The sequence below is a fragment of the Pogona vitticeps genome, chromosome 5 (assembly GCF_051106095.1).
Source record: "Pogona vitticeps strain Pit_001003342236 chromosome 5, PviZW2.1, whole genome shotgun sequence".
Classification (NCBI taxonomy): Eukaryota; Metazoa; Chordata; class Lepidosauria; order Squamata; family Agamidae; genus Pogona; species Pogona vitticeps.
In genome coordinates, this window is record NC_135787.1 from 145237959 (window position 1) to 145265826 (window position 27868).

Genomic DNA, 27868 nt, shown 5'->3' on the forward strand with positions numbered 1-27868 from the left:
GGACAGATAATCCTGGGCCAAGCTGTCCCCTTCGCTCCCAAGGCCGAGCCGCCCCAGCGAGCGACACGCGGTGGGGCTGCTGCTGCTGCCGCCGCCCGCCTGCCTGCCCGCCCGCCTGGCTGCCGATCCACGGGGTCACTCCCTCCTGATTGTCAATGGCGAGCGCCCCACGCGGCCGTCAATGGGGGGGCGGGGGCCGCGAAGGCGTACGGGAAAGAGGGGAGGGGGCGGGGAGCGCCCCGTCTCTCGCCCCCTCCGCCCGCTAAGGAGCTTACCTCGTGGCAGATGTTGACAGCCTCCCAGCCCGCTCCGCTCGTTTGAGGGGAGGCCAGTCGGGAGGCAGCCAGCAAGCGAGGCAAAAGCGGCGAGGGGGGCGGGCTGGCTGGCGGGAAGGGCGGGAAGCCCCCTCGCCTTGCCGTAGATTAAGGAGGCGCCCACGCAGGAGCCGCCCGCCGTGACTTGCAAGCCCTCGCCTGGACCCGACTTCTTCTTCGCCGCCGCCGCCGCCTTCCAGCCGGACTCCAGCCTTGAAGGGGTGGCTTTCCCGGGCTGGCGCCCAGCCACGACTCCAGCGCCCGCAGCTCCGCTCGCCCAGGGCGGCTGGAGAGTTGGCTTCGCGGGCTCCCGAGCCTTCCCTGCCGCTGCTCTCTTCCCCACCCCACGCACCCACCCCGCGTCCTTTGGCTCTCCCGGGCATAACTCGGGCGCTGTCGCGGTCGCTGCTCGTGCCTCCCCCCCCCCCCCCGCTCGCCTTTGTCTTCCTTCCTCGCGTCCCGCGACTCCTTCCTTGCCGGTCCGCCGCCCCCCCCCCCCATGCTCTTAGGCGGGGCGATGGCGAAGATCAGGGTGGCTTACGAGTACACCGAAGCGGAAGACAAAAGCATCCGCCTGGGCTTGTTCCTCATCGTCTCCGGCATCGTCTCGCTCTTCATCCTGGGCTTCTGCTGGCTCAACCCGGCCCTGCAGGACTTGCAAGGCAAGGCGGCCAACTGCACGGTGCTCTCGGTCCAGCAGATCGGCGAGTTCTTCGAGTGCACGTTCACGTGCGGCGCCGACTGCAAGGGCACCTCCCTGTACCCCTGCCTCCAGATCTACGTCAACAACTCCGAGTCCAACGCCCGGGCGCTGCTCCACCAGGACGAGCACCAGCTCCTCACCAACCCCAAGGTAAGCGACCCCAGAGCCCCGCAACCCGCGGCCGCGGCCGAAGAGCGGGACGGGTCGGGAACTTCCTTCCTCGGCGCTGCCGCTGGGCGTGGACAGAGGCACCGGCCGCCCCGGAGGCTCGGGAGCGGCTGGCCTGCTGGTACTAAATAAAGCCGTCGGAGACTCGCGTGGCCCCTTTGAAGACAAAGAAGCCCCGATTAAACGGGGGACATCGCGCTCGGCGGTACTCTCTGCCGAATGAAGAGCGCACGTCGTCTTCAGGGTACCACAAGACTCTGCGTTGAAGTCGCCCTCGGTCCGGATAGCTGAAAGATAAGAGCCCCGTGGCTCTCGGCGGGGAAGAGAGCAGGTCCAGGCCGCCTGGGCGGTCGAGGGCGGACCGAAGGAGGGTACGGGGAACCACCAGAGACGAGACTGGGTTGTTGCGCCCAGCCCCGACGAGGAAGAATTTGGTCAGTAGCGCCCTGTTCCCGCGGGCCGGGCCAAGTGGCCTCCGGTACGGTTTGGGAAAGTAGCATTCTTCCGCTGTGTTGGGACTTCATGGCGGCCCCATAGTAGAGTTTTCGAGGTGAACCTTCAGAAGGTTCAGTGGCTGGTTTGCCCTCGCCCTCACCAAGTGATTTCCATGGCCCAGGGGTAACCAGTCCTCGCCCAACGGGCCGGCCACCATATCACACTGGTGCTCACCTTGACTGGAGCTTCCCAGACTGAGGAGTCAGCAGGCTCCATGGTTATATTGCTTGGGAGAGCCTAGGAATTGCAAGCCCCAAGGGATTTTCCCCCTACATAGTTCCTAGTTAGAGGAAAGACTCCTGTTTCTTTTATTAGCCTCAAGGGCCAGGGATCTTAAGGTGTGTGTGTGTGGGGGGGGAGGGGGGTAGATGAAACTGCTGTGGCAATGGTAGCTTGCCATAGGGCCTTTCCGTCTTTCTGGAACGGAAAGACCACTGGCAACTCTGGTGATTTCTCCCGAGTCCAAGAAGCTGGCCAGGTGTGCCCTTTGTCCAGAACACAACGTACTCTCTCCATATTAATGTGTGCTCTTCTGCTTAATAAAACCTCCTCACCATTGAGGGTCTGAAACCAACAGAATATCGGTAGAGTAGTTCATCTTGGAGAAAGGCCTCTTTCTGAGGGACTCTGCGGGCATGTTGGCGGTTCTGAGCATTCTCGCCCAGGACAGAAACTTTGGCAAGCTCTGGAAAACAAGCTGCACACATGTAAATTGCAGCAAGTACAACTTGTCCCAAGCAGGGTTCTGAGGATTTTTAAAAAAAGGGGGGGGATGGGGGAGGTATTTCCTGAAATTCTATGCCAGTTATATTCAGTGTCTGCCCCACCTTTCCTTCATTGAGCTCAAGCAGGTATGCAGGGCTCTCCAGCTCCGTGTTTTATCCTCAGAGCCTCCCCCTGTCTGTCTGATCATGAAATGTGTGGAGGAGGGAGATTTGTGTCTAGTGACATGCGGCTACCTATGCTGCAACCTAGTCTTGGGGGAAAATCTTCTCTTTAGTATCAGAGAGTATGCAGTAAGAAGGGTGCTCCTGAGAATGTGCAGAATATGCTTCTTTTGAAGGTTAAAATTGTGCAAGCTCCAGGACCGTATATTCTGTTCGTATATACCTTGCTATAAATGACAAACTCCAGGATATTGAACACCTTGTGTTTGACCCAGGTTCAGGCTGGATATCGGCAAGAGATACTGATACTTCTGTTCCAAGCCCTCAGAAATAAAGCTCAGGAGACTGCCTTGGTCCACTAGCTCTTCACTCCCTAAACTACTTTGCAGTAGAATTCTGAGAATAATCTTTTTACGATGCAGCGCTCAGTAGAGCCAAAGGACACATGAGGTAAAACATACGGTTTGGAGCTCCATGTTTTACGAAACGAATAAATAGCCAGGTTTGTATGGAGTTTGCTAAAAATGGGGCTGCAATACAGAGAGGAGTTTTAAAAACCTTTTTCTTTTCCTGCTTTGGTTTGGACAAGAATCACCCCCTCCTAGCTCCTGTTTGGTCCATTGAGAAATGGATACAAATAGCCTGTAAAAGAACTTCTGGCTATTTCCCTTTTATGGAGCAGGGACCTCTCAGGGAGTCCTCCTCTAGTCTCCTTTCACATTTCTCCTGGTCTTTTCCCACCATGGTGTATGCTGAAAGATTCTCCTAAATCCTTTGTTGTCTACATTTTATTAGTTCACCCAGAGAATCGGTGTGCTGCTAAGAGTTTGGCAAAGAACCACGGCCACACTTTGGGAGAGGAAAGTGGGTAGAGTTTGATCAAAGAAGCAAGATAGTTACTAACTGACTGAAGGGAATGAGCCAAATGTTGATGCATGGGAGCCTGGAGCGGTGGGATCCCTTAAAGGTAACGGAGTCCACAGTGGCAGATTGTCGCTATGCCACTCAAATACGGAGACATCTCTCAGGAAATTAGATGCAGTAGTTGATCTGCTCCCCCCCCCCCAAGAAGCAAGAGAAGCTTGAAACACAAGCCTACCGAGAGCTGGTCACACAGAGTAAGGGGAAGAGAAGGAAGGTTGGGAACCAGAAAGTTTTCTGGTGCAAACTGAGCACCTATCATGTAGCTTTTAAATGGCCTGGGGAAGCCATTCTGTCGGAGACTCAGCCACCGCCTCTTCCCTCTGCAGGGACAATAAATTACCTTGTAGACTTGTGGCAAAGAATTACAACTAAACACTGCATATAAAACACTTTGAATAGTATAAATTGCTAGAAGAAATCCTTTTTCTTATTATTGTAGCTGTTTCTTGTACATACAATTAAGTAAGTAAAGTTGGGCTCCTCAGATCAGTTCATATGTTTGCACGACTGTGAATTCTAGTTTGCAAGAATGTATGCTTGACAGGGAACAGTAAGCAGTGGCAATTCTTCTGGTAAATTATTCTATGTGATATGTTTATTTTCGAATTGTGTTGTATTTCCAGTTTTTGGGTAGTGTATTTGAAGGAGTTTCTGTATATGTCTTTTCTTTTTTGTTTAATAAAGTTTTAAAATTAAAAGAAAAGAAAATGCCACGAGTTTGTTAGCTGTACAATATATTTTTCTTTAATGATGGCAGTGAACAGATGTGATGAGTTTCTTTCTTCTTCTTTGTTGGTAGAAATACCTCTGTCTCCTAATTCATTGTAGGACAGTAGTAAACATATTACAGCAAATTACTCTGGCTTTCAAAAAACATCTTTAGCAGCTATACGCAGTTGGAAAGCTGAGTGATAAAGTCATGTCTTTGGCCATCATGAACCAGTCTCTAAACCAACACTTAAGCAGGCTGTTCATGCTACAATAAACTTGTTAGACTGGTGATGAAGGTACAACAATTCTCTTTGTAGGGGGAGCTTCGTGTCACAATGGTTAAACTGCAGCATTGCAGTCAAGATTCTGCTCACGAACTGAGTTTGTTCCCAATGGACTTAGGTAGCCAGCTCAAGGCTGACTCAGCCTTCCATCCTTCCATGGTCGGTAAATTGAACTTGCTGGGAGGCAATGTGTAGCTTGCATAATTAAACTGTAAACTTCCTAGCGAGTGCTTTAGGTAGTATGGGGTGGGACATAAATCTCTGTTTTGTAAATGTCCACTTTCAGACTGGAGCTGGGAAAAGCATGGCAGTTGACTATGCTGCGGCTAAGGGGGAGATTTTTGAGAGTTGTAGTTCATCAAAATAAACTTCTGAGAAATAAAATAAACTTCCCGAAGCCCTCCTACTAGCCGGTATTTGCCTCTTAATCAAATTCTCAAAAGAAGGCTTTCGGGGTTTCATGGGCGGGCTCTTGAACAGTGGCACGGAATTTTAACAGCAATAAACCATAAACATTCAGAGCTGCCAGGAAAATAAGGATTGTATAGAAGCATTGTTGTCTCCCGCCTGAAGGGCTAGTGACCAATGAGCTATTTAGCTGAAATATAGTAATAGTGGCCTGGTGATTCTACCCCCTCTGCTTTCCTTCCTCTAGGCTTTGATTTTTGACCCTAACTTTCCTTTGTATTAAATCTTCCTTGGCTGCTTCTTGCTTCACTTTTTCCTGCTCTTCAGTTAAAATGTCCTAGTGGCACAAACAGGTGGTTTTGGATGTATCACTGAAGCACCCATCCTGTTACTGTAGATGAATAAGGGAGAGAGTGGTGGAAGAATCCAGCTGTTGAATGCTGTTTGGTGTGAATCATGCATGATTATTGGCTCATGACAGAGAGCTACTGGTAAACTGTAAGGTTCAGGAAGTTGGAACAGCAATGTACTGCGGATAGCGTGTGTAGGCAAAGTGATCTCGAAAAGATACTATCACTATTTTGTACAAATGCCCTAAATTTCTTTTCTTCCTCTTTTTTGTCCTTCGTATTTGGCTCAGCTGAATGTTCCTCATTTGAATGCTGGAATGGTTGTGTTGTGATTTATTATAACGTACTAGAGTTCCAGGAGCAGCATCTTGTTCATAAGCATACCCTTCAGAAACAAAAAGGAAGTGCTAAATATAATCATGGTCAGATATAAGTAAGCCTACCAATTTGGAGAGCAAAAAAGAAAAACTTTAGGGAAGACAGCGGAGAGAGTGTATGAGACGAAAGTGAAAGAGGGTGACTCCGTGACACAGATGGTCAGGGGACCGTTATTCCGGGGAATAGGGAGAGACGCATGTCATGGCTGGGTAGGGCCCAGAGATTCTGGAAGCAAAAAAAGGATCTAAGTTCTGGAAGGGCCAGAACTGGCAGTGAAGCTGCAAGTGGTCAAAGGTGAATTTGATGGCAAGTCATCCATTTTCTTGCTGTAATTCTCTTCTGCCAATTTCCATTTCTCCTTATCTCATTTTCCTTCTCTCTCTCTCTCTTGCTCTCTCATTTCCTTCCCTTTCCTAAATCCTCACCCACCCCCAAGGAGATAATTGGAGTTCTAGTGGGGAAAAAGATCCTTTTTTGTGTAAATAGGTTTCCCCTCCTTTTGGCGAGTCTTAATTTTTGGGTGGGGGCAAGGAAGGGGAGGCAAGGGCCATATCTGGCCCCAAAGCCATCAGTTTCCCACTTCTGACTTAGTAGATGCAGGACTGGCCTTACTCTGAAGTAGGATGAACCATCTGAGTTGTTTAGACATTTGTAGACAGAGCTCCCTTCTTCCAGCCATTGCAAATCACTTCTGTCAAATAAGAGGAGGCCATTGCCTTCACATCCAGTTTATGGGATTCCCAAGGAACACCCATAGGCTGAAATTGTCTTGCTTAACGTAGATTGCTTAACGTAGAGCAAGCCCATTGAATCAGTGGAGCTTACAGAGGACTTGACTTATGAAATCCTCTGTTAAGCAACAGGATTTCAGTCATTGTGTGAGGCAGAAGACTAGGTGGTTTTTAAAAAATATTGTTATATCTGTCTTTCAAAGAAGGAATTCCAGTGTAAATATAAAGGTAGATTAGGGTCTGTAGTAGTGGAGATCCACCGGCAGATCTCAAGGAATTTTGAAGTCCATTGAAAAATGTGTTCAGTCCTCATTTGTTTAACAGTTGCAAGAATAAAATTAAGACCCTCTCCTTTCTTCTAAATTAGGTTGCTGAAGTGAAGAAGGCTCTAGAATTTCCAAGAGTGCATTTTCAAGCAGTGCAGAAGGACTCTAAGCTCCGTGAAGATACACAATTGAATGTCTGAGCAATTGCTTAGAGGCACCACATTCTTTAACTTAATATATGTCTGGCTCTGTCTGATCCACCATTATTTTCATCTGGCTTCAATTGCTGCTGGTAAACCAAAAAACAAAGTCAGTCCTTCAAACCTTAAGTCTGCCTAGCCTACTTTTCTTTGCAAATCAAAGGTGGAGATGTCATTCTGATTTTTCCCCCCCAAAGTGAAATATTTTTAAGGCTAGCATTGTGAAAATCCACCCTTTTCGTTTTCGCTTCATTACTTATAAACCAAAGCAATGTTCTAATTCCAGTGAAGTTTGTGAGATATAATAACAACAGAAGCAGCAGCACCAACAACAATAATATTAATTTTCTAGGTCCTATCACAAACCCAAAGAAACATTTCATTATATTATGCCCTATACTAACATAAATGAATATATCTAGGCATGTTGCAAACATTATTTTCCAGCAGTTGTCTAAATTTTGTTGATTACGTGCATCTTTTTCTCCATATTATAAATTCTAGCCACCTCCGGTTTTAAAAAATGAAACCATTCTCTAGTGGGACAAGCATGTTCTTACTGATAAAACATTGGCTTTAAGTATCCAATCTTATACTTCTGGATCATCAACAAAGAAAACTTAGAGCACGGTTACAGTAAGAAAAGAAAATGATATTTAAATCAGGTTTTGTATGTTTTAAATCAATTTTTAAAACATGATTACATGATGCATGTGGAGCACAGATTGTATTGAGAGCGAATCATTTTATTTTGATCAGAAGCAAGGTATTTTACTCTTCCCCAGAGGACCATTTAGTTTAACTGAGGTGTAGAAGCAATTTAATTTACATTCATTCAGCATATATGAATGCCTCTGTCAGTGTTAATTTTTAATGAGCCTTTGCAGTGGCTGCCACTCACAGCCATGTGTCTCTGTTGTTGTGGTGGTGGCATATATATATATATATATATATATATATATATATATATATATATATATATATATATATATATATATATATATATATATATTCTTGCTGTCTGGTTTAGTACTATACCAGATAATAGCAAAAATTTTAAAAATTAAAAGGGAACTTTTCCCTGCTCAGCCCTCCAGCAGGATCCGGGCCTCTGCACCTGGCTGCCTGACCATCTGCTCCACAGTTTGTAGGGTGCGCTGGTCAGCTGTTCAACAGCACCCGGTCAGCTATTCAGTGGGCTTATTTGCCTGCGTATTTGCTTGGTGGAGCAGCCAAAGCCACCTCCTTTCCTTGGCAGCATACTCATCAGCTGTTCAGCTACTCAGCCAGCCTGCTTGCCTGCTCCCAGCCAGTTGCAGTGCACTGCAGTGCATCAGCTGTCTGGTGGGTTTGCCTGCTCTTAGATTGTTTTAGCGCTATGCCACTTTGAAATATTAAACCAAAAAAGAAGGGAAGATGCTCGTTATATAAATTTCTTGATTCTTCTCCCAGGAGGGGAGGATGTGTTACAGAATGAACACCAAGAACATCCACACTCTTGTATTCCTGATCACTATGTGAAGGTGGCTGCACAGCTCAGTGGTTTAGATATCTGGCCGCACAACCAGAGCTTGGTGTTTTGATGCTATACAGTGCCTCCCATGAGCAGAGCCAGCCTGTGTGGCTTTGGGCAAGCTGCACAGTCCTAGGATGCCCCCAGAAGAAGGGAATGATAGACCATTTCTGAGTATTCTTTACCTAGAAAACCATGGAAAAGGTTGCCATAGGTTGACATTGACTTGATAGCATGCAATTATTATTACTGCCATGCCTAGGTGTGCCTAGTTCTCTCTCCCTTTTGGGGGACTTTCTTTCTTTCTTTCTTTCTTTCTTTCTTTCTTTCTTTCTTTCTTTCTTTCTTTCTTTCTTTCTTTCTTTCTTTCTTTCTTTATTTATTTATTTATTTATTTATTTATTTATTTATTTATTTATTTATTTATTTATTTATTTATTTGTATTTATACCCCGCCTATCTAGTCGTTTCGACCACTCTAGACTTTGTTCTTCAACTAGGCTTATTTTAATAATAATAATTAATTACATTGTCAAATTAAAGTTAGGAGACTGACGTGCATCAGAATTTTTTTTGGTAAAACATTATCTTCCTCATTTTGGTTATAGGGACAATTTTAGAACTGCCCATATTGGAAAAGTCCAGTTCTTTAGGTACCTTTGTAGCTTGCCATGCCTGGCTGAAACTAGATTCTACTGTTTGCTTAGTGATAATTGCTTTTCATTCTCCCCCCCACGCCCCCCCTCTTTGTTGGTTTGCATTGTAGTTCACCAATCTGTGTACTGTTCACCTTCCAATTAGTTAAATGTTTCATCTGCTTTGTTTTTGGTTTTTACTAGTAGAAATGAAATGTGTGTGTGTGTGTGTGTGGGAAGCATCTTCTTTGGTTGAAGAAGAAAACAAGGAAGGGACCACTTTGGATGTAACTGAGGTTGTATCCTGTGGTTGCTTGGCAACCAAAAATTGCTTCTCTCTTTATTGTTTACACAAGATGGAAGAAACAAGAGGTGAGCTGCTGGGAAAAGAGACAGTAGGTTGAGGTGGCAAACTGCCTGGGGCAGTAGTATGGTTGCAGAATGAAGGAGGAAGAGGAAGAACAAGGAGATGTTCTCTCATGGTACACGTCTTACAGTCTTATAACATGCTTCCAAGTGATTCTTTTTTTAAAAAATTGCACAAATGCCCTGTCTCTTTGGAGTTGTGAGGGGTTCAGATATCATAATCACTGCCCATTTGTAGCCTTCCTATGTTTCCTCTTTCTCCACTGTTTTATATTTATTTTCTTACTATAGAGAAGTGTCAAATGCCTTTTGGTAGCACTGGGATCTTTTCATTTGTAATACATTGGTTAATAGCGGTTATAGCCATTCATTGGACAACTCGTTTGTCCGTTTTCTGGCACGCGAGAGGAGGAATAGTTGTAGCCGCATGGTATAATCCAAAGTTGGAGCTTAGAAAAATGACATTTTTGACCTACCACTGCTAGAAACGTCCAACCAGTATGGCTGCTGCCACTGTTAGATGGGGAATTCTTGGAGTTGTAGGCCAAATCATAACTTTTCTGAGCAATGTCTGAAGTACTATTTAACCATAATGTGAAGGTTTTGACCAGACTCTGGGGGGCAGCGGAAGACAGGAGGGCCTGGCATGCTCTGGTCCATGGGGTCACGAAGAGTCAGACAGGACTTAACGACTAAACAACAAGAAGAAGGTTAAATCTAGGAAGAGACTAGCCTGCACTGGAGTTACTATAAAGCTGAAAGATAGACTACTGAACAGACTCAGAAACTCAAAGAAAGATCAGTTCAAATCTTACCTCAAGATGCTCAGGAACTGCTGTCTGACTTTGTACACTCACAGCTAGTGAGGACATTTTTTCAGTGGAAAGGCTGAGGATGTTGTTTCTGCAACATTAAGTATCCCACGTATTGTAAAAATGACATCGTGAATGTGAGTGAAAATATGGCACTGACCTTCTTTTGTGCGTGCTTGAATTGTTCTCAGTACAGGGGCATTCACTCATAAAAGACTGTATTTGTAATTACAATAGAAGATTGAGGAAGGCTTGGGTGATCCAGTTTGTAGAATAGAAGAGGCATATATAATCATGTGTTTGCCTTACCTCTTTGGAATACAAAAATTGGGTAAGCGCTAGCAAAGTTATGAGTTTAATTAAACAAACATTGATAGAATTTGTCTTTGTTCTCCTGTAAGAGCTAATGTCTCTTGGCTGAATTAGAGACACCACAATATTTGCTTTGAAAATAGATCCCATTACTTAAGTCAGTGGGGGAGTGTGTGTGTAGGGGGAGAACAGTCTTCTGAATATTATTACTAATTCAAGTGTGCCGTCTGTATGTTTAATGGTTCACTGTTTAAAATGGATCAAGCACCTAAATCAACTAACCTTGTGTATTAGATTTTTGGGATGATGGCAATGATAAGGTATGCTGATTCAGGATCAGAAAAGAGAATAATTAAAATAGATTTTTCCCCAATTTACTGGCTTTACTACATGTGGAAAGGGGTTTGAATAGTTAGTTTGTGCTCCTAAAGGAACTTTATAATCATAAATACTTACACGAGCTGCTTGCATTAAATCAATTAAGACACAATGAACTTAATCCCACTTTAGCTATAGACTAAAACCTATCCAGCTTTTAAAGATAGCCCAAGTGAGGGTCACGCTGTGGAGCAGAGGGGCAGATACCTAAGAGGTTGGAAAAGTTATTTGCTTAGAATTCAGCTGCCAGAATCCCTGTGTTGTTTGGGGATTTCTGGGGGTTGGGGTAGCTGAAAAAAGGTAACTTTTCCAGGTTCTGAATCAAGACACACATCAATATTTAAATTTCTCAGATGTGCATGAGAATCTTCTGCCTGTGGATTTCATGAGAAATTTTAAACTTTAACTACACTTCAAGGAAATTGCCTTGTAAATTTTGCTGGTTTGTTTGTCTAATAGCTCAGTTTTCTTCTGCAAATAGAACTGGAGGCTGTTCGCAACAAGATTATGAAAATAGGCATAGATAAAACCAGAAGTTATAATGTTAAAAAGCAATAGGCAAATGACAATATTAACATCTCCTGGATAAAAAATAATTTACAGTACATTGGTAAAACGATACAGCAGAGCCCCTTGTTCAGCAGCCAATCAGTGGCTTAAAACCTGTATGAACAAAAAGATCTTTGCTAGTTGACAGGACAGTAAGCAAGGAGTGGGGGGTTGGCCAGCCCGAAAAAAGAGTTGCATGTTATAGAGGGCCCTGTATGCTTGGGATACAAAGGTCTGTGGTATGTGCATACATCAGTATTTTTCAGGCTTCATTTCCATAGGCAGTACTGAACCTAAGGAAACTGCCCTACGAGCTTGAGGATGTTGCTTGTTTTTTAAGACTACCGTTCCAGAATTGATGGTTGTTGTGGGTTTTCCGGGCTGTTTGGCCGTGTTCTTAAGGTTTTTCTTCCTAACATTTCACCAGTCTCTGTGGCCGGCATCTTCAGAGGACAGGACTCAGAACTCTGTTTGTACTCTGGTGCAGTTTGCTTGGATAGTTGAGTATTTATAGCTGTGGGATCAGCTTTTGTCCTGGTCAGGAGATTGAGTGATTATGGTGATTAGCATGTTTTTTGTTGTGGGTGTATTGTTGTGATGAGGGGGAGAGATTATCTGTCACTGTGATTGATGGGTGCCGTTAGCTCGTCTTTTGTGTGCAGTGATCACCGGTCCTTGTGGCTGGGTAGAGTTCCTTGACCTTTTGCAGGCTGTATTTTTCAGTGGTGGGAGCCAGGCTTTGTTGAGTTTTAAACTTTCTTCCATTTTGTTGAAGTTCTGCTGGTGTTTGTGAATTTCAGTGGTTCCCAGAATTCCTTAGCCATTATAATCTCTGGCTGTACTAGCTATGGAATTTTGTGAGTTGTAGTCTACAAAGTAATGTTTCCAAGCTCTGCTGTTCTAAAAGCACTTGGAAGATGTCTCATTTCCTACAGTGCTGTTTGGGTAAAAAAAAAAAGATATATGAAACAATCAACACATAATAAAACAGAACTGGTTGACCCTTGTGGTCCCTTCTGATTATACTGTGGTATAAAAACAATAATAAAGAAAGCAGATTTTAAAAAAACCCACCAGGAACATAAAATATGTCACTGGGTCAGAAGATCTGAAAAGAGAAAAAGTACTGCAAAGATTTTATTAGAGGAGGAGCTGGGAATGTTCTGTAACTGGGCTGTTACCACTGAGAAGATGCTCTTCCCCAGTTGCCTTCCATGTCACTTAAAGAGGCATCCAGAAGGCCAACTCTAAAGGTAAACTGAGTGGGCAGGCAGACAAATATGGCAGTGTGTGTGTGTGTGTGTGTGTGTGTGTGTGTGTGTGTGTGTGTGTGTGTGTGTGTGTGTGTTGTCAATGATGAGGAAAATAAAAATATATTGTTTAGGTAAAATCACATACTATCAGATAATACTGAATGACATTGGACAAGACATGTCACCATCAATGCACTGTATGGCTCTTTAAGACATTAAAGTTAAGAAAGAAGTTCGAAGTTAGCCAGCAGCATTAGAGGATATAAAGCTTTTAAAACATCACACCATCTACATAATATAAAATAAAATTAAAAGACACATATAACCATCAGTATGCCACTCCAACGCATCTAGAAAGTAAAATTAACAAGAAATCTCTAACAAATCTCTTGTAATGCCAGGATAGCTGAAAACAGCAATATGGCAGAGTAAATTAGAGCAAGGTGACATAATTTGTAACCTTGATGGAAATAGCAGAAGGTGTTAGAGCAGACAACGGTGGCATGCAGCCAGTGCTATGTTCCCTATGCTACTCTGCTGCCTTAAAGTGAAGTGGCAGACATGGTCCCTATGCCAGTAATAAGAGAAAAAAAAATCAGCTACCATGTACATGGACTGAGAGGGGGCATCTCTCACTCTTCACTCCTTGTTACTCACTTTAGGTTGGAAAAGTGCCCTGAGCAAACCCTGGAGTAGATAGTCTTTCATATACCCCAGTGCCCAGTCGTACTTATCTTTGATGGTAAGCACCAGAACTTTGAACCATGCCCTGAAATGGGAAGGGAGCCCACATAGATTTCTAAGCACTGATGAGGTGCACTCACAGTTACATAAGGTATAATTGTCCTGCACAGTTTGATAACACTTTAAATGTCATGATTCTATTTTAAGGAATTCTGGGATTTGTAGTTTGGTTAGGTGCTTCAGAATTCTCTGCTGTTGTTCAGGGACTGCACTAGAGCTCCCTAGTGGATAATGTTAGCTACCTACAACAACATTAAATTTCAGGGTTCTTTCATAGAGAACAAGTGTGCAGATTTCAGTTTTTGGATCCAATTCCCAGAATTCCTTAGGCAGCAGAAACAAATCTGAACATGTCTTGTATAGAGCTATGATGCTTATAGTGATATCAGACTGATAGGACTATGTTGTGCAGCCACCTCCACATTTTAGTGTAGCAGCAGCACTTTAACTGCAGTTTCTAAGAAGTCTTCAAAAGCAGACTTAAATTCAACATATTTCAGTTTTCTAACTGGGAAGGTGACCAGCAGTGTGGATAACCATGGTGGATTTTTAAAAGTTGATTTTCTTTCCAAAAAAAGCCCATTTAAATAATGATTTAAAATTAAAAAGTTAGTTTTTAAATTTTAAATTGTCAATAAATCTGATATTTTTATTTAAACTGTGATTTAAATTGCTTTGATTTAAATCAAATCCACCCTGTGGATAACTGTTATATCCTCTACAATTATTAAGAAATTTTAAGGCAGCTGACATGGTGTTGACAAATACTCAAAAGAATGCAAATATTGCAACAACAAAAAAGACAAAAATGACAGTATGTAGTACAATACTGGGATTTAAACTGAAAACTTACACTCTTCCTCAGTAGTGTTCTGAAGAATAGACCTTTTACAGAATAGAATCCCATACAAGTTGATTGTTCTTTCATGACAGTGGTGCCTTGACTTACGAACTTAATCCGTTCCGCAATGGTGTTTGTAAGTCAAAACGTTTGTAAGTCAAATCAGCATTTCCCATAGGAATACACTGAAACCCAATTAATTTGTTCTGGCTGTTTTTTGTTCTTATGTCAAGGCATGGTTTGTAAGTCAAAGCATTAGTTCCCATAGGAAATAATGCAAAACCAGTTAATCCATCCTCTACCACTAAGATGATTTAGGTTTTAAAAAGGGGCAGGAAAGGAGGGAGACAGAGAGAGAGAAGACAATGGGGGAGGGAGAGAGTTTGGAGTCTAAAACACATGCCAACACATTTTAAACCAAGCCAGCACAGACCCTTGCAAAAACTTTTCTGATTTGCAAGGGAAGCATGCAAGAACTATTGCAAAAGCAAAGAAAAGAAATGGAGCAGATTAGAAATGCAAAGAGAATGAAACAAGAAAGCAAGGGAAGCATGCAAGGCACATTGAAAATGGGGGAAAAGCCCCCCAAAAACAAACAAACCCCCAACTCTAAATGTTTCCATAGATAGAATTTCCATGAAATATTACCTGTCTGCGCATAACAACTGTCCGGTGAAGAGATATTTCCCATGAGTGTAGCAGTGAATTTTTTTTTACTCATTTTATTCTGGTTTTTCTTTCTTGATTCTAATGTATTCCTTAGCTGTACTTCAACCAAAGGTCTCAGCATAAGAATAACAATGCTAAAACATCATAAAGCAATGCACAATAACACACACAAGCAATGTGGATAACATTCTAGCACTTCCAGGATTTGTTTGCTTGCCATGGTGAATTGTGGTTTATGGTCCTGTGTATGAGGCTCAGGTCTTGGGCACTTCATCATCGTTTCACTGGCACTTCCCTGGAAGTGACTGGAAACCTTTGCTTCCATTTTCAACTAGCAATTTCTCTACAGCTGAACTCAGATAATGGTTCAGCTTTTTCATTTCCCCCCTTTTAATTAAATTCATGACTTGCAAAAAATAAAGAAAATATACAACATTTTCAGTTACATCTGACACCAAATGAATTCATGTCTTCCAGGGACTGTAACTGGACACGAAGCATTATTTATTTGTTTTTATTTATTTATTGAATGTTCATACTGTTCACGCTGGCCACATGGCAACGGAAACTGTTTTCTGACAAGCACTGGCTCTACAGCTTGAAAATGGGATGAGCACCGCCCCCTAGAGTCGGAAACAACTGGACTAAAAATGTCAAGGGGAACTTTTACCTTTACCTTTAAGCATCTTTATACAGCATAGCGTGACTGAAAAAAGTAACTCCATAAGGACACTTTGGGAGACATATGGTCAAATGTATGGCTCTGAACATCTGCACCTGGATGGGTGTTTTATTAATGGCTTGACCTAAAAAGCTATGTTTCCATCTCTTTCTGTTTGTTCTGTGGTTAGAGGAACACTTAACACACAAGGGTGTTGTGAGGATTAGCTTGTGTTTGTTTCAGAGCACTGAAGTGTTGCAGAGCTACATTTTATTGTTCTTTCATAAACCCCCTAAATGTCAACCTGAAGGAAGTCATTGAGCCAGGATGTCACTTGGATTTTGTTATTGGTTTAGAGCTACACCTCAAGGATGAAATTGTACTGAAGTTATTATGTGCATCTCTGTTACATTAACTACAGTAGCTGAGTGGAGGTCGGGAGTGTTGTTAAAAAGCCACAGTGGTTTGGAGGACAACAGAACAAAACAAAAGTAAGTGCAGTTATGAAATGTGAAAAATAGCTGATCATAAGGAAAGCTAAAGTTAGAGGCCATCTTGTTATATATGGGTTTATGGACACATGTGGACTTGCTCATCCCCAGGAACTGCTGTACTTTTCTGCACCAGAGTTACTTCAGTTTTCCTCCTTTATAGCCATTTTTAAAAAAAAGCAATGATAGTGAAAGAGTCGACTGCCCCCCATAAGAGATGCAAATTTAAACTGATGCACAAATATGCGAAACATCTAACAATAATAAATATACACTAATATTAAATATTCTGATGATAATAGCTGAAATCCAAAGCTCTTGCAGAACTCACAGCCAGGTGGTCTTTATGCATCTTCAGCAGCCATCTTTATAACCATAGTTAGCTTGGGTCCTTTCACAGGCCATGGCTTTTGGGACTCATTTGGGTTGCTTTTTGTCTGTTCATCCTTATGATGGGGGAAAATGAACTGAACTGATGAAAAGGCTGAGAAAGTATTGGGGAAGGGAAAAGGAGAAGTCGTGGTCACATCAAAGGCAATGCGGTCATTGCTGTGAAGAACAAAAATCCAGTTGCTAAATCAAAACAACTCTTCAGGCACATTGAGGGGAGCTCCCCTGACACCCTGTGACCCACACTGTCAGTTCCAGGCAGGGACTCTTTGCAGCCTGCCTAGCTTCTCTAAACATTGGCTGAAATCCAGTAGCATGCCATAACTAGAGTAGGCCTGTTGAACCAGTGGAGCTTACAAAGGAATTAACTCACCAAATCCCCACTGATTCAATGGGCCTAGGCTAGTTGTGACTTGCTACTGGATTTCAGCCAGTATGGCCTACTGGGATCTTACATCTAGCATCTTGGAACTGCTAAGATGGTCTTTAATTTTAAAAACTATCTTCACGTTCTTCTTGCAGAATGTTGAAGACCTATAGTGGAAGAGGACAATTTGTCCAGTCATGTCCAACTCTAGGGGGCAGTGCTCATCTCCGTTTCCAACCCATAGAGCTAGTGTTTTGTCCGAAGACAAGCTTATGTGGTCACGTGGCCAGCGAGACTAGACATGGAACACTGTTACCTTCCCACTGTGGTGGTATCTATTTATCTACTCGTATTTTGCATTTTGCATGCTTTCGAACTGCTAGGTTGGTGGGAGCTGGGACAAGCGACGGGGGCTCACTCCGACCCGTGGATTTGATCTTACGACTGCAGGTCTTCTGACCTTGCAGCACAGAGGCTTCTGCGGTTTAACTCGCAGCAGCACCATGTCCCTTAGGAGGACGAGGAAGCTTTCAGTGCTATTGTGGTGCAGATAGTTTAGTGCCTTCAGGTAACATTTTCTTTGTCAGCTGATGCTGCTTAGATCTTGCACAGCACAAAATAAGTAATATAGAGCTCAAAATGCGTCAACAAATACATATGTCTGTGCTAAAAAATATATACAGGGCCACAGACCTTGCTTTCTTATTAAGAACTCTGTTCATAAACCAGTAGGAAGGTTATAAAAAGAATCAGTAATAATGAGGGCCCAGCACTGAGGTTTAATATAGCCCAAACATAGTTCAGGTTAGGACACAGTGGTTTATTAATTATGTAACTTAACCATGATATGTCTGTGATAGAAACAAACATCAAGGGACCAAGGTGGAGATCATTACAGGAAAGAAACTGGGCCCTAATTCTTGAGCATTGATATCAGAGAACAAAATAGCCACTTTTTTAGACTACTATTCCCATCGTATCTGAGCCCATGTAAATTTGTTTGCAGGAGGATTCAGGTAGTTCCAAAAGTAACCTGGCAAAACATCGGGTGCTAGATGTAGTACATAAATTAGGATGGTCACCTCATATAGATGAATGTGAAACTGTCCATCAGGTACTAGAAGCCTTACTCAGTCATTATCGCCCCCCCACACACACACACAAATGTTCATCAGAGCTAGAGGAGAGTTCTGTAACCCATCTTTCTCCACTTCTGGTTTTATCACCCTTGTACATATGGAGGGTTTCAAGTCAAAGGTGTGAGAGAGTTCCATTATCCATTGAGGCTCTTCATCTGAAGTGGGATCTAGTCTCATAATGTGCCACATGAAATGGACAACACAACTGGAAATGGCAGGAGCAGGGATAGAGTGAATGTTTACAGATAGATGACGACTGAATAAATCTTTGATGTTTATAAAGAGTTAGTAGAATCATCCATCCTATTGGCTTGTTCTATTCTAATTAACTGGATGAGTGAAGAACATAGGCTATATCTGCTTTGGTAAATACATTATCTGAGGTTAATTAGCCGGAAGCTGGAAGAACTAACTGACAGGGGGGAAAAACATGATTATTTTACTAAAGAAGAAACACAAAAAACATAGGCCAAAGCCTCAAAGATGCTCGGTTTTGCATAACAAACCTCTTTGGGAGACAATATTTTGTAACTATTATTAGATTATCAGGGACTTCAAAAGATATGTATACAGTGCAAATATATATATTTGCTCTGTTAACAATAATGGGCAATTGTGTAATTATTTGTCAAAATTAGCTTTATTGCCAGAAACTGCTTAGACCACAAAACTTCACTGAAGTGAAGTGATTTAAACCACATTTAAATTTAAATCAGAGTGAAGTGATTTAAATCACATTCCCTATTGTCCTTAATGAACCAACAGGCCTGAAATGTCAACAACTCTAATCTTGGCATGCAGAAATGTTGAGGAAAGGAGGTTGCATTATTGGAGCTCAGCTGAGCTGTTGGAAAACTTGATTTATATTACCAGAAGATGGTGTGCTTCAGTGAGGCATTCTTTGACATGCCATGGTGCCTGCACACCTGCTTCTTTTTAGATTTTGTATGTTTAGCTGAATTTGGAAAAGACACTTTTGGGGGTGGCTTGAATTCCCTGAATCTCCCGACCACACAGCCATGCTGGTTGATGGTTTGTGGGCATTGTAGTTCTAAAAAAGTAACTTTCCCGAGCACTGGGAAAGCACTGATGAGTTCCTATCAGATCCTGGGTAAATGTATAATTCATGGTGTTAGAATGGCAGGAACCAATGCAGGAAGGACTTCTGCTATAGATATTTGTTAATTTCAGAGATTTTTGATTGGACTTCTCCTGTGAGACTCATTGAAACAATGGCGGTTCAAAAGCAGAGGTGATATTGACAATTCCTTATTCATCCTTCAATTGTTCACCACTTGATCTGTTTGCTTTGCATTTAAGATCTTACACCAAGCTACTTCCAGTGAAAAGCATTATGCTGGAGTTTGCATGCAAGCTGGTGTTATGAAATGCCAGATCTTTGATTACCTTTTTGCATATGCAAATCAAATGATGAATGTGCATTGGTGAATCAGTGTCATGTGTGTCTAGATGGATCATCAGCTATTTAGCTGTGTTCAATCAGATATACAGTGGTGCCTTGCAAGACAAATGCCTCGCAGGACAAAAATCTCGCAAGACAAATGGTTTTGGCAAGGGGGGGGTTGTCGATGACTCGCAAGACAAATGTTCCTATGGCCGTGCTTCGCAAGACGAATGTTTTCCATTTTTTGTTCCTGCCTCATGTTTGCTGATTTTTAAATGTTTTTCTATGATGTCTAAAAAGTTTTTTTATTGGAATTTTTGAAATTATCTGCACAATATGTAAGGCTTTAAAGAGCACTTAATAAACCCTTTGTAAACCAAATATGATTTTGTTTTGCACATAGGAACGCATTAATTAGATTTCAATGCCATTCCTATGGGAAAATGCGTTTCTCAAGATGAATTTTTCGCAAGACAACATTAACTGCGGAATGAATTAAATTCGTCCTGCGAGGCACCACTGTATTCTGATTATTCAAAGAGGAAACAATGAATTAATTGTTGGGGTTTTGTTTTGGTTTTTTTGCCATGTTGAAGTTTACTGAAACTCCATCTTCTTCCTATTATGTGGGGTTATTTACCATCTGCTAAACCAATAATTTTTTTTAAGTGTACTTTGGGCTCATTAAAACTTCCTACACAACAAAACCAAATTAGCTTTCATTTGAAATAGTCTCAAAACAGTGCCCTGAGCTGTGAAAATGTTTCCCAGTTTCTATAGTATCACAGTTTGATTTAGATCCCTGGCTCGCAGTTGGTTTATTCATGCGCTCAAACAAGAACTGCAGATGTGAAAGCCTGAAAGTTGCCCCCAAGTCCATAAAAGTTTCTTGTGGGCAATTGGGATACATTGGTGCAAACTGCAGTTTGTTTGTGGTCCTTAAAAAAATGAAACCTGGAAAGAGAGAAAAAAACCACCCACAATATTAATCAGGGACAAAAATACTCAGCAGGGTTAGAACAGACTCAGGACATTAAAATTCAACATTGTGACCTTTCTCTAGCAGGAACAAAGTGGCCCAAATCCTGTTGTTTTGTGTGGTAAATTGCACTAGAGTGGGCACATTGAATCGGTGAGGATTTGCTGACTCATCTTCTCTACAAGTTCCCTTGATTCCCATGAAGTTAATGTAACTGTGACATAATTCAGAATATTAAATCATAGAGGAGGTCTATTTGAATCAAGGAACTTGCAGAGGAGTTGACACACGGAATCGCCTTTGATTCAGTGGGTGTGCTGGGCCGTGATTTACTAAATCTTCATTGATTCAATTAGTGTATTCTACTGCAATTTACAACTGCAACAAGATTTTAGCCATCTTTTTGGACCTTCTTTCAAATAAAGAGAACAGGTAGCTTTGGGAAATGTGGAGACTGATGTCTTCCTTGTTATCCAGAGAGGCTGATGCAACATTCTTGGTGGACAGCCTTGATGCAGAAGGCTTCCACTTGAAGATCCTTCTTCAAGTGAAAGGATTTAAATTTTCAGGGCTGGGAATGACCTCTCCCTTTGGCCACCTGTTGAAGTAGAGGATGTGCCTAGTTAGGTCTGGGGCAGCTTTATATACTCACATGAACGTAGTTCTTAGCACCAGAAATCAGTGTTGTTATGGATGAACATGTATACTTTTGAGGCTTGTTGCTACTACCGTACACATGTCAGAATACCAACCACCTTACAGGGTGGAATGGGAATTGTAACCAGATGTTTGATGGAAAAATATATAAGATATTATTGTTTCTTTACAATGCTTTATATTCTGTTCAGATGTTTCAGTTTGGTCCTATGTTCCCCAGCCCACCATATGAAGAGTTTCTCACAAATTCTATATACACCCCCCCCCCCGGGTCAACACTGACCTTTGTGCAGCCTATTACTACTCATCTTCATTCAGATTTTATTTTTGGTGCTCTGAGACATCCAGCAACATAATTCTCATCCAGCATACTCTTTAATATTTATGGTTAGATGTCTTCAGGGTGAATTCTGGTGGAGAAGACTTTGATATTGTTGTTGATTTTTCATTTGTTGCTGAATTAGGTATGACCCATAAGTGGGTGTTGCAGGCTGGTGATTAACTTCAGCCTATTGCTCGTTAAATTGCAGTTTTGCATAAAGAGACTACTGTGCTTGGTAAACACACAATCCACTTTTCAAGACATCAGTTTTGAGCAAAACTAAAATGCCTTCATTGACACACACACACAGACACCCATTTAACATGACATCATGGAGGTGAAGGACACTAGTGACTAATGGTCATGATAGCTATATACTTCCTTCAGGATCATGGGCCATATGTCTCTGGATGCCAGTGGCTGGGGAAGATGAGTGGGAAAGTGATGCGGGTCTTATGTCCCGCTGATGGGTCACAGTTGGCATCTGATTGGTCAGAATGCTGGACTAAATAGCAGGGGCAGCTCTTCATCAAAGAGGGGTGGGGCTTGATCTCAAAGTGGTGAGATGAGGTCCCTTGCAAGGACTGCTCCCCTGGTACTAGATAGATTTTGGGTTTGATCTAGTAGAGCAGGTCTTATGATAACATATTTATCGTATTGTGCTGCACCCATGTTATATGTCTGTCTAAAATTAGAGGTTAGGCTGTGACACTGGGAAGGGGGGCTACTGTTTCAGATCAGAGCATCTTAGCATTTATTAACAATTGTTAAAAAGCAGTGCCACCAGTAAAACAGTATTCCATGAAACCTCTCTTTTTATCTTTTTGCCCAGCTTTCAAGCATATGCTTTGATTTTAATTATGAAAACTGTTGAGGGAGGGTCAAATAAAAATGCTTGTTTATTTTTTTCCTGCATTAGAATGATGTCATTTAAGTGACCATTTTTCCCCCAACAGTGTTCATATATCCCTCCCTGTGAAAGAGAAAATGAGAAGAACTCTGACATCGTAGCACACTGGCAGGTCTACTGGGAAGATGAAGTTGGCTCTCAGCCCTTCACATGTTACTTTAATCAACACCTTAGGTGAGTTGTCTCCAGTACTTTGGCTTTGTCAGAAGCAAAAAACAAAACAAAACAAAAAAAAAACACACACAAAAAACACCTTGGTATAGGCAAGTACAGACCTAAAGAAAAAATGAATTCCCATTCTGGCTAGATTTTGAACAGCATTGATACATTCCTGATGTACTGAACTGACTAAATAGGCACTTTAAAAGGAATGTTTAGATTCCCTCCCACGTATACCAAAGCTTTGTGTCAAATTACTACAAAGAACCATTCAAAACAGTGCTGCTTTCAGCATAACTAATGGTTCAATTCTAACTGGCCAAAACGACCAAGAGCGCTGCTGACACAAGACCAGATGAAGCCGTGCCGATTCCAAACTCTGCTAGCTAAAGGCTGCTGGCATAGCCTGAGATCTACCCTTGAGCAGATCTAATTCTGTGACACTTGCTTTGGCTGTGCCTCTGGTCTGGAGGAGCTGGTAGAACCCAGTCCTGCCCTCTGTTCTGCTCTTCTGCCACCAGGTCTCTGAGATCAGTGTTCTGTTTGCAGAAGAGCCTTTCTGCTGACACAAGATTGTGCCTAGTGCAGACCCTCTACAGCGGCTGCATCTGTAAGGCAGAATTGCATTACAGTGGTGCCTCGCATTATGACGTTAATTCGTTCCAGCAAAATCGCTGTAGAACGAAAACGTCGTAATGCGAAAATAAAAAGCCCATTGAAACGCATTGAAACCACTTCAATGCATCCCAATGGGCTTGAAACTCACCGTCCAGTGAAGATCCTCCATACGGCGGCCATTTTCGATGGCTGTCTTGCGAGGAATCCGTCCCAGAAAACAGCGGGGGGCCATTTTATTTACCCAGCGGCCATTTTGAAACAGCCGATCAGCTGTAGGAAAATTGTCGTTTTGCGAAGAATCGGTTCCTGAAGCAGGGAACCGATCATTGCAAAGTGAAAAAAACCCATTCAGACCATCGTTTTGCGATCGCAAAAAGATCGTCGTAATGCGGTTTCGTCGTAATGCGGGGCAATCGTAAAGTGAGGCACCACTGTATAGCTCCAATCTAATTGATTGTAGTAAGCCTATACTAAGTATGACCTGGGATCCAATCTTCTGTACATGTAGTGCCACTGAGTTCTGCCCTGAAGTTGAGTCCCAAAATAAATGTGCAGCTGCCTTTTGCTTTTGTAATACATAGTACAATGCAGTGTCCGAAATCTTATTGCTAAGGATAGTAAATTACAATAGAGCAGTGGTTCTTAACATTTGGTACTTGGATGTTTTTGAACTGCAACTCCCAGAAACCCCAGCCAGCACAGTTGGTGGTGAAGGCTTCTGGGAGCTGCAGTCCAAAACTCCTGAGTAACCCAAGGTTAAGAAAGAGTGCAATAGAGTAGGCCCACTGAATCAATGGGGATTTGGTGATCATCTTTTCTGTAGGTCCCACTGATTCAAGTGGGCCTAATCAAACTGCAACTTACTTTAGTGCAATTTACTATACTAAACAACGGCATTTTGACCAGTGGTTCCCCGGCAGTTTTTATCTGCTCATCTCTCTTCAAGGAAAAATAAAGTTTGAAGTACTGAGACCCTCTTTTCAGGATATCTGCCTCTAGTGACTAGCAACAGGCAGGAATACAAAAGCTGATACCTCCACCAAAAAAAAGCACCTTACACATGGATATTATGCTGACTCACTGTGCCAGACTTAATTGCTTTCACCGTCAGCAATGCTTTAATTGATTACTCGGCCCCTTGGGTTTGTTTTCTCTGGAAATGCTTGTGTTTTCTATTACGGAACTAAATTTGATTGGCAAACACAGGCTTGGCATTTGAACATTATAACTTTAGCCGTGTTTCCTTCTGAACGGCATGAAGAATTGTCTCCCCATACACCTGCTGTTTTCAAAGTTATGCAAGCTGGATATTTCACACTTCAGTGTTACATTGCTGTTTGAATTCTGTAATAGTATTCTCCTCTGAGCTTTGAAAAACACCCCCAGATCCCAATATCTGACAGAATCTCTTACCTAGTACAAGGAGGCTTTATTTGCTTGGGTTGCTGTAAACAAGCTCTGTGTGAGGCAGCTTTTGAAAAGTGTTCAGTAACTTCAGCTGATCCAAAATGCTTCAGTCAAACTGTTGGCTTGGGCTGGTTACAGGGACTTCCATATTACAGCAGCTCTCCTGGTGACCAGTCTGTTTCTGGACTGAGTTCAAAGACTAGGTATGTCCTATAAAGCCCTATACTGCTTCAGTCCAAGCTTTCTGAACAGTTCCATGTCTGCACCTGAAACTCACCAGGCCAGTATCTCAATCCCATTACTTTTACAGGCACATTTGGTGAGGATTCAAGGCAGGGTCTTCTCAGTGGCTGCTACCAGATTGTGCAATGCCCTTCCCAGGACCTATGCTGTCCTCCTCATTGGTAGGCAAAGTCCTTTCTAATGCTTGTTGTGGGTTTTTCATGCTCTTTGGCCGTGTTCTGAAGGTTGTTCTTCCTAACGTTTCGCCAGTCTCTGTGGCCGGCATCTTCAGAGGACAGCACTCTGTGCACAGAGAGTACAGAGTGCTGTCCTCTGAAGATGCCGGCCTCAGAGACTGGTGAAACGTTAGGAAGAACAACCTTCAGAACACGGCCAAAGAGCCCGAAAAAACCACAACAAGCATTAGATCCCAGCCGTGAAGGCCTTCGCGAATACAAAGTCCTTTCTCTTCATGAAACCTTTTGGCTGGAGAAAATAAGTCTTTAACATGTGTTGCTGTTTTTTTCCTTTTCTAATAACTTTTAAATTGCATATGTGTCTTTGCTTTTTCATGGTTTTAAATTGTTTCATGTTAATGGTTTTTAATATTACTGTGTGTTTAACTGTGCTTTATTTTTTATAGTTTCACATCTCTTCTTTCCCCTTTTGTAAGCTGCATTTGGTCCCTGAATTGGGAGAAAGGCGAGATATAGATAAAATGAAATAATACATACATATACACTGTAGTTACCTTTCATAGCTCTGGCCCTGCTCCTGCTTGAGTTGATGGTGAAGTCTTTGCTACATAGTGTCACTTAAATTAGAAAACCTTGTTAGTGAAAAAGACAGAGTATAGAGAAAAACATGCTTCAAGCTCATGCTACTATTTTTTGGAGTAACAGATGATAGACAGGCAATAGACCCCTGGAACATACAATACAAATATATTATGCAAAATATTTGTATGAATTGGTCTAGTGGGGAAAAATTGCTGTATTAATTCAGTGGGTACTGGATGAAAGTGGTATCCTGATGTTCCCCTTCACACATCTGTTTCTTTAGGAGAAATTATCTGGCAAGTGCTGGTTTTGCCCTTTTCAAGGAAAAATACTGTAGATGATTGGAACTATCATTGGGGTTTCTGTCTACCTCCTCACTCTTTGTGCTAAAACAAGCCCAGTGTTTATTTTCCATTTTGCCCTGGCAGCTGTACCACGCATGAGTGGCACCTTTATTTTGTGCTGGGATAAAAGTGCAACATGCAAATGTTTACTTAGAATTTAGCAAATGAAAGCATGCAACAGATAATAACCATCTGTGGAGCGCTAGGCTGTACCCTGGGGTCATCTGTCATGCAGTAATTACTTGTAGGAGCAAGGGAGCCTCTTTCAATGAGACTGTTCTGTTTTATAAAACAGAACATCTGTTAGCTTTCTTTTGTCGCCTTAGTTGGATCTGCCCTATTAGGAATGACAAACAAATGGTGGATCCAAATTGAAACAGGGACCCAGTGGTGAAAAAAAGCGATACTGTGCACGGCAGTTACTCTGTGCTCTCAATATGTATATACCTTATATATCACAGATCTTCCGTTGTCTTTTGTCTAGTTAAGGAACTAGAACAGTATATGGACTTACCAGAGAGTAAAGTTCATTGAACTTAGATGTGCTTGCTTCTGAGTTGGCATCCATAGGGTCACACTGTGGTGAGATGTATACAGGTCTTTCCCCCCCTCCTCACATGGAGCTCCTCGAAGGCTTCCATGTTTTCTTCAGTAGAGGAAAACTACATCATTTGGCTGCTCACGTCTTCTGTGTGCCTGTTTCATGTGCATCAGTTGATGGCATTAAAACAGAGTTGGCAAATGTTGCTTTTACAACTTCCAGAATCCCACAGTGGGCCTGGTGGAGGTTACTGCAATTCCTGTAGCGGCACTTGCTGACACAGTTGGCTATGGATGTTTGGGCAAGTATCTCAGCACTGCCATTTGCATGAGGATTTCTGTTGTTAGATCCTCAACAAAACCCCCAAATCATGTGCAGTGAGTTTGTTTTTTTTATACAGGGAAATCAAAAGCTGGTTGATAATTTCTAGAAGAACTTCAGGCCATCTTTCTTCAAATTGGTGCCTTCTCCATATGATGAAAACAAACCCTATTATTGCAGCTGTGGCCTAGTGCTGGTTGGGGACAGTAATTCAACATATCTGGAGGTATTAAGCTTGGGGCCCCCATGTAGACGATATGACCTTTATGGTTTTGTGTCACGTGCACCTTTTAGTAGCAATGTGTGTATTTTTTCTACTCTTGTATATTGTTTCCTTTCCTGTTGCAGACCAGATGATGTCCTGTTACGACGCACTCATGACGAATCGGTTCTCTTGCACTGCTTCCTGTGGCCAGTGGTGACGTTTCTGGTTGGTGTCCTCATTGTCCTTCTGACCATCTGTGCAAAGAGCTTGGCTGTCAAAGCAGAAGCAATCAAGAAGAGGAAGCACTCCTAAAGGGGAGTCTCTTGAACGGAACTGGAGGGAACTCACAGGAAAGCTTGAGGTGGCAAATGCAGCAGACGGGCGCTTCGGTGAAGCTTCCTAGCAATGCCCATTCCCAGTGTATTGCCAGCCGTTGGTCTTGCCAATGCCTGAAGATTAATTGTAGGTGACCACGCTGTGAAATGTTAACTAGCTGCTTCTGCCACTCTGAAACGCCAACATGTCTGTTTCACCAAATGATCCTAAGCTGCACCAACTGGGTAATACCGCATTACTGTAATCCAAACGATGGACTGAAGGACAGTTTGTGAAAACTCAAAGTCTGGTTGACTTCATCTTAGCAAAAGATGACATTTATTTCTTAACATTTATTATTTAGTACTGGGTATTTATTATTTCTTTTCTCATAGACTGTATTTCTGAAAATAAAAAAAGTAGTTGGTTTTTATTAGTGTGCATTCCTAATTTGTGAATGTGGTTTGCTTTCTGAATCAAGAACAAAATATGGCCTGCCATTCTGAGTATTCTCAAGAGTGTCATGTTATAATGGAATTTTTAAATGCAGTTATATTCAAAAGTTTGGTGTTCGGTTCCCACGCTCTTCACATCCTTGTACACTACTCAGCCAGTGTTGCTGCCTTTTTTACTCAATCACCACCATGAGTGAAGAACACTTACAGTCAAGGAGACACTAGGCTGGTTGTGTCACTCTCTTATTTACCAGCTAACTAATAATCTTATAATAATTACAATCTTAGAA

General features: G+C 42.3%; 1 protein-coding gene across 1 annotated transcript; it reads left to right on the forward strand.

The window, feature by feature from the left end:
• Nucleotides 1-724: 724 nt before the first annotated feature.
• KCNMB4 (potassium calcium-activated channel subfamily M regulatory beta subunit 4) lies at nt 725-27556 on the forward strand. Its single transcript, XM_020786063.3, has 3 exons — nt 725-1167; nt 22259-22386; nt 26952-27556. The coding sequence occupies exons 1-3, from the start codon at nt 814-816 to the stop codon at nt 27118-27120; spliced, it is 651 nt and encodes a 216-aa protein (XP_020641722.1). The 5' UTR covers nt 725-813; the 3' UTR covers nt 27121-27556.
• Nucleotides 27557-27868: the final 312 nt, after the last annotated feature.